This window comes from Phycodurus eques, chromosome 2 (genome assembly GCF_024500275.1).
Source record: "Phycodurus eques isolate BA_2022a chromosome 2, UOR_Pequ_1.1, whole genome shotgun sequence".
Lineage (NCBI taxonomy): Eukaryota > Metazoa > Chordata > Actinopteri > Syngnathiformes > Syngnathidae > Phycodurus > Phycodurus eques.
The window spans coordinates 8,004,153-8,016,426 of NC_084526.1; the positions used below are offsets into that span (position 1 = coordinate 8,004,153).

At 40.9% G+C, this 12,274-nt stretch overlaps 1 protein-coding gene across 5 annotated transcripts in view; it reads left to right on the top strand.

Moving 5' to 3' along the window:
* The window catches only part of LOC133396244 (AFG3-like protein 1), a 22,474-nt gene continuing 10,200 nt past the window's right edge, over positions 1 to 12,274 (top strand). For 2 of the 5 annotated variants that reach the window (XM_061665848.1, XM_061665857.1), the window contains exons 1-17: positions 1 to 187; positions 1,269 to 1,410; positions 1,500 to 1,559; positions 1,642 to 1,763; positions 1,863 to 2,012; positions 2,113 to 2,187; positions 2,380 to 2,504; positions 2,582 to 2,855; positions 2,938 to 3,075; positions 4,007 to 4,160; positions 4,240 to 4,347; positions 4,856 to 4,981; positions 5,086 to 5,196; positions 6,629 to 6,744; positions 6,853 to 7,053; positions 9,047 to 9,241; positions 9,428 to 9,694. In XM_061665848.1, the coding sequence (XP_061521832.1) occupies positions 68 to 187; positions 1,269 to 1,410; positions 1,500 to 1,559; positions 1,642 to 1,763; positions 1,863 to 2,012; positions 2,113 to 2,187; positions 2,380 to 2,504; positions 2,582 to 2,855; positions 2,938 to 3,075; positions 4,007 to 4,160; positions 4,240 to 4,347; positions 4,856 to 4,981; positions 5,086 to 5,196; positions 6,629 to 6,744; positions 6,853 to 7,053; positions 9,047 to 9,241; positions 9,428 to 9,685 (2,475 nt within the window). In that variant the 5' untranslated portion in view covers positions 1 to 67 and the 3' untranslated portion in view covers positions 9,686 to 9,694. Of the gene's footprint in view, positions 188 to 1,268; positions 1,411 to 1,499; positions 1,560 to 1,641; positions 1,764 to 1,862; positions 2,013 to 2,112; positions 2,188 to 2,379; positions 2,505 to 2,581; positions 2,856 to 2,937; positions 3,076 to 4,006; positions 4,161 to 4,239; positions 4,348 to 4,855; positions 4,982 to 5,085; positions 5,197 to 6,628; positions 6,745 to 6,852; positions 7,054 to 9,046; positions 9,242 to 9,427; positions 11,872 to 12,274 lie in introns of those variants that run through there. The other 3 variants (XM_061665838.1, XM_061665828.1, XM_061665868.1) reach the window with 3 other exon arrangements.

The window sequence follows — 12,274 nt, forward strand, 5'->3', positions numbered from 1 at the left end:
GCACAGCAAACTCGTACGTGCGGTTGTGACAGTGCGCATTGAAGCCCGGGACAAAGGTGCCGACACAATGGGGCTTCTCGCTGGCGGCGTCGGCCGCTTTCGGAACCGAGTACGGACGGGTCGGACGTGGAGTCGCGACTTCATGTCCATTTCAGCAAGTTTTCGCAATAGCGGAGCTCTCGCGCTGGTATGTTCATTCTTTATTTACACTATCTGTGTGGGAACTTCCTTTGTTTACTTTTACACAAAGATGCTCGCCAACTTCGCTAGCTAATTTAACGTTAATTAGCTGCAAAAAGCTGCATGTCTCATTCAAAGGTTGGTTATATGGTCACCAAAACGGTTTTGATTTTACCCCAAAGTTTGATCATTTTGATCTGGAGGGGGCGTGGCTACTTGTGGTGGGGTCAGAACCTTGAGGCAAATATTGAAGAAATATATATAAAATACAATGTACAGTAACTGACTAGTAGCTCTCTAGCAACAAGTTGCCATTTTTACATTTGTGTGCAGCGGGGGTCACACCATGGCCCTCTTGCTCCAAAGCTCAAGTATATCACTTTTAACTTTAGGGATGCACCAATGGCCCATTGTTTTTCAGACCGAATATAAGTACTTACACTTGAGTACACTCCCAAGGACCAATACTTGATAAATGATAATGCTACTATTTCTCGCAATTGGGATGAAAATGTTTTGTTTTAATCAAATATTGTTCAGAAACTCCGACCGCTTAACTTTTCTTGAGCATGGCATAAGTTTCAATCAAATATATATATATATATATATATATTTATATATATATATATATATAAGTACAGTCTAAACTTGACATTACTGTGTTTTTTAAAATCCAGCTGCAATCTTCCCACACGTTTCACTTAAATGTAGCCTGTGACACAAGGCTTTTCAGTTATCTGGTCTCAGGCCAAACACTTGGCGCACCGTGTAAAAGGGGTACATTGATAAAAGACAAAGTAGAAATAAGAGACCAAAAAGAACATCGAGTCTGGTGGATATACAAGTAGGAATACAGATGCCATTTTATGTTATTTTTTTTTTTTAAGTTGGCCCCTGTGCGCTGTGCTGGTGCTTATTAATGAAGCCTAAACCATGCCTACCCCATCTGGTGGCTTGCTGACTAAGTTGCAGGCACTGCTTCATATGAAGCACAGGCTCATTTAATTGTGGCAGCCAAAATTGCGATCGCGATTAAAATTCAATTAATTGTGTCGGTATACTGGCACACGTGTATTTCCCCTCCACAGGTTATTAAAGACCACCACTGTTACTTAAAATGTCGACCATCTTTATTGCAGAAGACGTCACTGATCCAGAGAAAATGTGCTGGACTTCACCAGCACGGAGTCCCGTTTGTTCGTTTACTCAACTCAGCCAAACCACCCAGAGGTATTTTACAGTACACGGAATTGCCTATGCATTTTTGAGTCAAGTAAGGCTTTTTCGCTAATTTAGTTTTCCCTGTGCAATTCATTTAGGGTTTGAAAAGTTCTTCCCTAAGGGAACAGGGACTGCAAGTGCCAGCAAATCAGCTGACGGTAAGGTTTAAAGCAAAGCAGGAACAGTTTGTTGTTTCTGTTCTTCTTTTATGCGTGACCCCTTTTTGTCCTTGTGGTGTAGGTGCAGAAAGCAAGGAGCAGGAAACTTTTGGAAAGCAGCAAAGGCAGATGAAAAATGGGGGCGATGAAGGACAAAGAGGAGGCAAAAAGGACAAAGAGTATGATTGGTGGACATATTTTCAGGTGCAGATGAATTTTAAACCTCAAATGTGTAAATCACTTAAAATCCAGCACCAGTTCAGCTCCTCTTTATCCAAATATTCTCACGTCTTTATTGAATAGGATCATTTTCGATCGGACGAAAAAGCACTATGGAACATTGCAATTGGTGTAGCAGGCATGGCCTCTGCATTTTTCTACTTTTACTTCCGGGAGACCGGCGTCCAGATCTCCTGGAAGGACTTTGTGCATCACTACTTGAGGAGAGGCTTAGTAAGAGATCCAGATTGTTCTAGTTTTTGTCTCTTCTTGTTGATGCTTCCAACTGCAAGAACTACAGTAACTCGACTCTTCTTTGTGCTTGTCTACACAGGTTGATCACCTGGAAGTTGTCAATAAACAATATGTCAAAGTAATTCCTGCCCGTGGCGTGAACACGTCAGACGTGGTTAGTAGTAATAATACTGAATGTGTCGTCTCCTAATTTATTTTTTTTATAGTATATTGCACACCGCAACATACAGTGTGTAGTATTTCCACTCAGCAGTGAGAAAAAGTTGAAACCAAGACTGACAAAATATATATACGGTTACAGTACAGCTTTCCACTGTTATTGTAATTTACATGTGCTTTATTTCAGAATTATTTGTGGTTCAACATTGGCAGTGTGGACTCATTTGAGCATAACCTGGAAGCAGCTCAACAGGAACAGTGTTTGGACACCACATGCAAAGTACCTGTTCTCTACACCAGTGAGAGTGACGGGTAAGAATTATAATCGCACGATTACCAGCTCTTATAGTGGCCGTGTTTACATCACCATGTTGTCTGCCTATCCATAGAACGCTCTTATATAGCATTCTCCCAACCTTACTTCTGGTCGGCGTCTTGCTGCGGGGGACTCGGACGAGGCCGATGGCGGGACTGCGTGGGGGTAGAGGGCGAGCAAACCCCTTCAGTATGGGTCAGTCCAAAGCTAAGATAATCAAAGACGACATTGGTGTTCGCTTCAAGGATGTTGCTGGCTGTGAGGAAGCCAAACTGGAGATTTTGGAGTTTGTCAACTTCCTAAAGAACCCTCGGCAGTATCAGGAACTCGGAGCTAAGATCCCTAAAGTAGGCTTGTCATTGGAATATTGAATATGGGCCTGTCTTCAAAGGAAAGTGAGATGTGTTAATGTCCTGTCTCTTGGTGCAGGGTGCAATATTGTCGGGTCCACCTGGAACAGGAAAGACGTTGCTAGCTAAGGCCACCGCAGGAGAAGCTCATGTTCCTTTCATCACTGTCAGTGGCTCCGAGTTCCAGGAAATGTTTGTTGGCGTGGGCGCTGCAAGGGTCTGTAACGTATTTATGTTTACATGCTTTAATTTTAAGTACAGTGGGCCTTATTCACCATCACAGTGTAGGATATTGGTGCCTGGGCTGTGGACCCTTTTCGGCCCACCATCCATTTTTCAGTGGCCAGCGTCACTTACTAAAAAACATTTGATACAATTCAAACAATTTAAAAAATCAAGGGTGGGGGCAGTGTGAAATGTGTGTGGAGAAAAAGTGGGGGGTTGTGACAACTACTACAACTGCTATGATAATTGGTTTTACATAGGGCTTTTCAGGATATGCAGAGACACCAAAGAAACTCTTTACAACAAAATAGTAACAAAATTCCTCTTCATAACGCCCCTGTGAATAAAGATAATTCAGTTTCAGAAGAAAAAATGGTTTGCTCACCCTTAGACTACGTGTCACGGTCCCATATGTGAACATTCACGGTATTGGTTCTCAAGTAAATTGCTTGAAAGATGGTCAACACACTACAGACTGCTCTTGTTTTTGTTCTGAATGTGGAGATCTGCTCAGTGCGGGGGCGGATCTATTCTTGTGGGATGCAGGGCCGTTGACGACCCCAAAATCCTGAAAAATCCTAAACAGTTTGCCGTATCACCTTTTACAGAAAGCTGAGATGCAGCTTCAATTTCTTCAATTTCTCTATATGCAAAGTCACCTCGCTCTTTTGGATGCTAAGCATCTATACCTCATATCGAAATAAATAAAAGTAAGTGGTGTAATTATCTTTACTATTACCACTAATTTACAGTATATGTCAGAGTGACCGTCATGATCGAATTTAGACAGTGGTAGTTTCTTGTGGTTTGCTGCTCGGGAGACAAACGTCCTGTCAAGCATAATTAAATTGTGTTGTTGCTTTGATGAATCCAGATACCCGCAAATAAACAGAAGGTCTCCTTATTTTTTTCCCTTATTTTAGGTCCGGGACATGTTTGCCATGGCACGAAAAAATGCCCCCTGCATCCTCTTCATCGACGAAATTGATGCAGTGGGTAGAAAGCGCGGCAGAGGAAACTTTGGGGACCACAGTGAACAAGAAAACACACTCAACCAGTTACTAGTTGAAATGGATGGTAACCCGATTGCTGCTAATTATTGATCTCTGGGGGTCTCTTGCAACCTTTGTGTCAAATTTGATTTGTTTCATTTCAGGGTTCAAGACCAGCATCAATGTGGTTGTTATGGCCAGTACCAATCGAGCTGATATCCTAGATCCAGCTCTGATGAGGCCGGGACGCTTCGATCGACACATATACATTGGTACATTATGTGCTCCTGTCTCTAATTATATAAAAAGCCTTACATTATAACACTGTCAATTAGATTTTCACAGTTAATGTAATATAAAAATGCTTCAGGGCTATTAGATCTGCCAGCTCTCTTCTTCGTCTGGTCACTCTTAATGTCATAATTTGCACCTGTCTTGCAGCCTACTGTATTCTTTTATCTCGGTGCTCAGCATGTTCTTGATCTTTTCCTGCCCATCATAAGATCTAATTTACATGCCCATTTTATACGGAGGTGGGCAGGCGGCTGCTGTGCCATAGACACGTAGGTTAAACAGGAGAAAGCTACGATTGGGCCCATGCACAGTAAATTTAGCTGGCAAGATTGTTGTAGTCCTTGGGTTCTTACTGTGTATATAAACAGTGCTGGTAAGAGTATTTTGAGGATATTTTCCTAGGGTCACATGATTAGTTTACTGCAGTTGTTTAGGCTTCTTGGAAATGCATTGCTACAGTTTTTCACTGTTGCATGTTCTCTCCAGGTCCACCAGATATAAAAGGCAGAGCTTCAATCTTTAAGGTGCATCTGAGACCTTTAAAGTTGGACCCAAGTATACAAGATGAGGCTTTAGCCAGAAAGTTAGCTGCACTAACTCCAGGTTTTACTGGTAAGAAGTTATCACTCTCGTGTTGGCACTCCTTCGCTCTATGTATAAATAGAATGTTTGTTAACCGCCTCAGTGTAACGTTTGTGTTGCTTTGTGTGCCTCAGGTGCCGACATTGCCAATGTTTGTAACGAAGCTGCTCTGATAGCAGCGCGCCATCTAAACCTGCACATCAACACTCAGCACTTTGAACAGGCAGTCGAGAGGGTCATTGGAGGTGCGTTTATCAACCACAAAAATGTCCTAACCATAAACAGCGGAACCTCAGTTTAACGGACTAATAGGGAGGAGGCTCGTCCATTAAAGCCGTTTGTCCATTAATTTAAAGCACTTTTTTCGTGGCCTACAAACACCCAGTCCAATATAAAATTATTGTAAACAAATGTCAATACAGTATATATGTATACCGACATCAAACACATCAAACTTAACTGCAAAAGCTTAGAGTTTTTCCTTACGCCTACGTATGTCACTTTTGTATTTTCGCGCTGTATTCCTAAAACACTGGCTACGGAAACTCCCGACTCCAACTTCTTGATAAGTTCCAATTTGTCACCAATACTAAGGTTAGTGCACTTCCTTTTCTCACCTCTGTTACGATTGGATGCCATAGTGAAGTGCTCGATTGAAAAGAAAAAAAACAATAGTGTATACTACACCAAAATCAGAATAAAATGTTGGAGAGACGATGCATGTGTGTACACGACGAGCGCTCAAGTAAACAGCGGCTTTCCCTGGAAATAACGACTTTGCTTGCTACGCGCGGGCGTTTTGAATTCAAGCCAGACAAGTAACATTTCTGAAGATTTTGTCTGTTAAATCTGTTAACTTGAGGTTTTAGCTGTACAATGGTGCCGTGAGATACGGGTTTAATTTGTTCCATGTCCATGTTCATAACTCAAAATACTTTTTTCTCAAATGTTTCCCCATTGAAATTATTCAAATGTCATTCATTCGTTTCAGCCTCCCGAAAAACAACCAACAAATGTGTTTGTGTTTTTGTGTAAGACAAATATCACTCCATAATATTATACTTTATAAAAGCATAGATTATTGAATGAATTAATAAATGATTAGAATTAAAGAGAAACATTTTTCGCCACATTTTGCGCTGCAATTCAATGGACATTGCGCTGCTCCTTACTGTGTTACCTTGGCCACCCAGGGGCAGTATAATACAGACATCCACTACCAGCATCCTGTACATTGAGCTGGTCTCAGCTCCATAGTAAGCGGCAGTAATATTTGTCGTTCTTTGCAGAGGATAAGGAAAATATGCCAGTGAGTCTTGTTATGTCTCCATGTATTTTTGATCTGTAGCTGTGCCAACCAGTGGTAGGGCTAGTTGTTGGACTGCACATTTTAGCAAGTACGCATTTTTACAATTTGTTGTGCAGAACTGTGGGGGATAAAAACGATGACGCTAATAATTAGTTCCACATAGAATGGAAACATTACGCCTGCCCCAGAATAGAAAAAAAAAAAAAAAAGTTTTGTCTCGTCATTTTATGTTGTCCTCCATGAAAAACTCAGTGGCTTAACATTCAGCCGAATAAACAAAAACATCACTTTAGCTGAATGTTCATCTGTGGTGGATGTCTGCTCTATACTGAGCCTCATTCTAATTGAGGACATTTCTTGGCTGTCAGGTCTGGAGAAAAAGTCTCGGGTCCTGCAGCTTCCAGAGCGGACCACCGTGGCGTATCATGAGGCCGGACATGCTGTTACTGGCTGGTTTCTAGAACATGCAGACCCACTATTAAAGGTAAACCACTTGCTGCCTCTCTCGTTGTTCTATTTTGTAACTTGTCTATTTTTAGTTTCTTTCTGTCATTGTCGAATAATCCTTAAATTGAGTGTTATCCACTCTCAGGTATCGATTGTTCCGAGAGGAAAGGGTCTGGGTTACGCTCAGTATTTGCCAAAGGAGCAGCACCTCTTCACACAAGAGCAGCTCTTTGACAGAATGTGCATGATGCTTGGAGGTCGAGTGGCTGAACAGGTTTTCTTTCGTCGGATCACCACAGGGGCGCACGATGACCTCCGGAAGGTCACACAGTCAGCTTACGCACAGGTGATGTCTGCAGCTACACACAATGAAAGTGTAAAAACTCAGATTGGTTTACAGTACTGATGTGTGTATGTTACCGTACATAATGTTGTGTGGAGAGTTAGGTTTGCGTGAAAACATTTTAATAATCCTTGACACAATAACAGAATTCATTGTTTTACATTCTGTTTAAGAATTCTGTTCGTTTTGAATATGTAAACTATTTTCCAGGAATATGAGCATGCGCCACCAAAATTGTACGTTGACTTAATTTTCTTAAATGACTATATTTTGCCACAGTATTGCTTTTATGTATTTTGCTATTATTTCAAAGCGGTTTGGTTAAGTTCCTCTTATGAAATGATTTGATGAAAAAATACTACAGTTAACCCCCAACATACATTAATATTCTACTTGTTGCTTTCTAATAGGTACATGTGGTACAGAATCAAACCAATGACACCCACTCTTAAATTAACATCTTTCCACACATGACTGTCTCAGTTAATCTACAATGCCAATTCCAATGAAGTTGGGACATTGTGTTAAATATAAATAAAAACAGAATACAATGATTTGCAAATCATGTTTAACCTTAATTTAATTGAATACACTACAAAGACAAGATATTTAATAGTCAAACTGCTCAACTTTATTGTTTTTAGCAAATAATCATTAACTTAGAATTTTATGGCTGCAACACGTTCCAAAAAAGCTGGGACAGGTGGCAAAAAAGACTGAGAAAGTTGAGGAATGCTCATCAAACACCTGTTTGGAACATCCCACAGGTAAACAGGCTAATTGGGAACAGGTGGGTGCCATGATTGGGTATAAAAGGAGCTTCCCTGAATTGCTCAGTCACTCACAAGCAAAGATGGGGCGAGGTTCACGTCTTTGTGAACAAGTGCGTGAGAAAACTCCGTGCGTGAGAACACATGTGCGTGAGAAATTCCTCAACGTACAATTGCAAGGAATTTAGGGATTTCATCATCCACGGTCCATAACATCATCAAAAGGTTCAGAGAATCTGGAGAAATCACTGCATGGAAGCGGCAAGGCAGAAAACCAACATTGAATGCCCGTGACCTTCGATCCCTGCATCAAAAACCGACATCAATGTGTAAAGGATATCACCGCATGGACTGAGGAACACTTCAGAAAACCAATATCAGTAAATACAGTTCGGCGCTACATCCGTAAGTGCAACTTGAAACTCTACTATGCAAACCAAAAGCCATTTATCAACAAAACACCCAGAAACGCCTCCAGCTTCTCTGGGCCCGAGCTCATCTAAGATGGACTGATGCAAAGTGGACAAGTGTTCTGTGGTCCGAGGAGTCCACATTTCAAATCCATCCATCCATTTTCTGAGCCACTTCTCCTCACAAATTGTTTTTGGAAATTGTGGACGTCGTTTTCTCCGGGCCAAAGAGGAAAAGAACCATTCCGGACTGTTATGGACTCAAAGTTCAAAAGCCAGCATCTGTGGTATGAGGCTGTGTTAGTGCCAATTGCATGGGTAACTTCTGTGAAGGCACCATCATTAATGCTGAAAGGTACATACTGGTTTTGGAGAAACATATGCTGCCATCCAAGCAACGTCTTTTAATTTCATTTCAGAAATGAAACCATGCCAAACCACATTCTGCACGTGTTACAACAGCGTGGCTTCGTAGTAAAAGAGTGCGGGTACTAGACTGGCCTGCCTGGAGTCCTGACCTGTCTCCCATTGAAAATGTGTGGCGCATTACGAAGCGTATAATACGACCACGGAGATCCCGGACTGTTCAACAGCTGAAGCTGTACATCAAGCAAGAATGGGAAACAATTCCCCACCTACAAAGCTTCATTCAACAATTGGTGTCCTCAGTTCCCAAAAGTCTTTGTTGTGTATTCAATTAAATATAGGTCGAACATGATTTGCAAATCATTGTATTCTGTTTTTTATTTATGGTTAACACAACATCCCAACTTCATTGGAATTGGTGTTGTAGAACTTCTTGTCCTCATTCTTCAGGTTGTACAGTTTGGAATGAGCGCGGCAGTGGGTCCGATGTTTTTTGAGCTCCCACAGCAAGGTCCTATCGTGACGGAGAAACCCTTCAGCGAGCCTACAGCCCAACTCATCGACCAGGAGGTCCGTCAGCTCATTGACTCCGCCTTCCAGCGAACACTCCAGCTCGTCAAGGAGAAAAAAGCAATGGTGGAGAAGGTGAAAATTCTTTTTAACTATTGAGGTCCAGATGTGGCTTGAGGAGCCAGAAATTATACTCAAGTCAGACTACTGTTACTTTAGAATTACCCAAGTAAAAGTTTAACATTTAAGAAAGGCCGATCTAGACTAACATGAAATCATTGATTGATTAATTGAGTTAATAATTTGTCCCACGTGTCACAGGTGGCAAAACGTCTCCTCGAACGAGAGATTCTAGAGCAGTCCGACATGGTGGAGCTGCTGGGGCCACGCCCTTTTCAAGAAAAATCCTCTTATGAGGAGTTTGTGGAAGAGTTAGGGGACATGGAGGAGGACACGTCGATACCTGAGGGCCTGAGAAACTGGAACAGCGACACATGGGACAAAAAACACTCGCAGAAGGAGCAAAACAAATCAGCTGTTTATTTGATGCAGCGTCAAGGAAGCTTTGGATTCAGGTGAACTGTCTTGGTAAGGACAACAGTAATCATGTTATGTCTTGTGCAATTTTTTTTTTTATGGAGTCGCTGGAATTTCAGTAAGGCCATTTGGTACCTGATGACTTATATTTTTACCAAATGAACTAATTATGCTATAACCATCAACTGTATTAGATCATCTTCTCGTGTCATTTGATGGCATCTTTTTATAAACTGTAATATTCATAAATTCACATTGTCTTAAAGTACACACAAAAACAGTTTTTCAGCATACTATTTGCTTATTCTTGACTTTATTCTGACCATGAATGTTTCACTGTTTAATGTTATATATTATACACACTGTATTTCTAATGCAGTGTAATGCAAACTGAATTATCTTGATTTTAACATCTTCCTAGACGGCTTTATTTTTATTTTTTTTAAAACAAGGTTGCTGTAGCATATCATCATTTCTATATTAGGGCCTGATTTACTAAATTGCTTGTTCACTCTTGCATACTCAATCAAACACATTGCTCGCGCTGTTGGCAAAAGGTGTAAAAGTTGTAGAGACTGCCGTATTTGAAAAAAGAATTTGTACATTAGGTAGCTCTAATAGTTTTCACCAAGGAAAATTTGGGAGCGCACCGCAAACGCAAAATGACGTTTGAAGTGATGGACTTGGAAGTGGAAGTGAAAGTGAAAGAACAAACGTATTGCTGTGTTACAGTTGATAACTCGATCGCTCCCGATAATTTTAGGGACACCAGCAACCGCGCGAAAGCCATAATTTGCTTGATTTAACTCACCCCAAGTGCGTGGCAATTGGATGTACTCGAAGTCAGCCCTTAAATCGTTGAGAAGCTCCAAAACCGGCAAAGTTCTCCCCGACCTCTCATTTTGCCTGTGCTATGCTAGTACCGCGCTGGTTTGCGCCTGCCTTTTAGACACGCAATTTAGCACAAAATCTGGCACAAAATCAGCCAGCGCAATTCCTCTCAAGTTTGAAAAATCACTTTGAACACTTTTAAATGATGAATTTGCATATACTCTTCCCACTGTGCTAAATGAACTGTTTTGCAGATACTGTGTTGCACCCGGTTAGTAGATCAGCTTCCACATCAGTTTGCAAGTTTGTGCCCGTTTTTACAAGTGCAAACCTTTAGTAAAGCTCAGGCACTTAGTGTTTCTGTGACAAATTACATTCACATTAAGTCACATGTACTGGAGAATCAGACTACCTAAAAGTCAAATTATCCAAAATGTAACGACAAGTACGTTTCTAAATCAGAGCCGACTCAGCTGTAATCTGGTTACGATGGATTAGATTTTGTTCTAAAACAGGACTCTTGTTTGAAATTTAGTTTGTACACAGAGTAAATAGCATTGTAGGTGTGCTCTTTAAAAAAACACTGTGGATTTCATGAGTATTAACGTTTGACCTGCTTTATCACATCCAGTGGATTTTCAGTTTCATTGAAAGCTTTTCAAGGTTTATGCCTTTTTATTACTTTAATGCTGTTTTGGCTTGAAGAACATTACTCCTTACATGTCCGTGAGGAATATCGGTGCATTAGGATGTAATAATGAAGGAAAATGAAACAATGAACATGTGAAACATCCATCCATCCATTTTCTGAGCCGCTTCTCCTCACTAGGGTCGTGGGCGTGCTGGAGTCTATCCCAGCTGTCATCGGGCAGCAGGCGGGGTTTTATATACCCTGAACTGGTTGCCAGCCAATCGCAGGGCACATGCAAACAAACAACCATTCGCACTCACAGTCACACCTACGGGCAATTTAGAGTCCCCAATTAATACATGTTTTTGGCATGTGGGAGGAAACCGGAGTGCCCGGAGAAAACCCACGCAGGCACGGGGAGAACATGCAAACTCCACACAGGCGGGGCCGAGGATTGAACCCCGCTCCTCAGAACTGTGAGGCTGACGCTCTAACCAGTCGTCTACCGTGCCGCTCATGTGAAACTTGTGGGACACAAACGTAAATTAAATGTGTTTTATATTTATTAGTCTGCAGCTTTGTGCATTCATTTAATCAGGAGGTTTAAGAAGAAGTAATATAAATGATATCGATGACTAAAAAGGTGTCAAGGATTGTTAGAAAACATCTGTTTCGAAACTTTCCATGGGAAGTTTACCTTGAGAATTTACATTACATTTTACATTTACATTTAATTTTTTAGAAATATTAAAAGTTGGTTGCTTGATGAGAATATTGTCTTTATTTGAACATCAAACATGAATGTTGAATATAATAAAACATATTGAGAGTGATGAGAGTCACTGATGGTGTTGTGGGTCACGCACTGGACTTGCAGGCAATGCAAATTCACTGATATTTGTGGTAATTTTCATGGAAAGGGATCCAACTAACAACAAACATTTTTGGAGTCTTAAAAAAAAAAAAAAAAAAAAATGTAAGTTATTCACACAATTATTTTCTTGTACTTTAGGAAATTATGTGGATTTACACTCATCAGACACTTCATTAGGTACATCTCGATCTCATGAGATCTTTGAGGCATTAATGTGTCCAACTGAACGGGAATTTCAACTTAATGATGTTGTCACTTGAATCCAGTAGTTGATACATGAGGTTGTCATATTGAT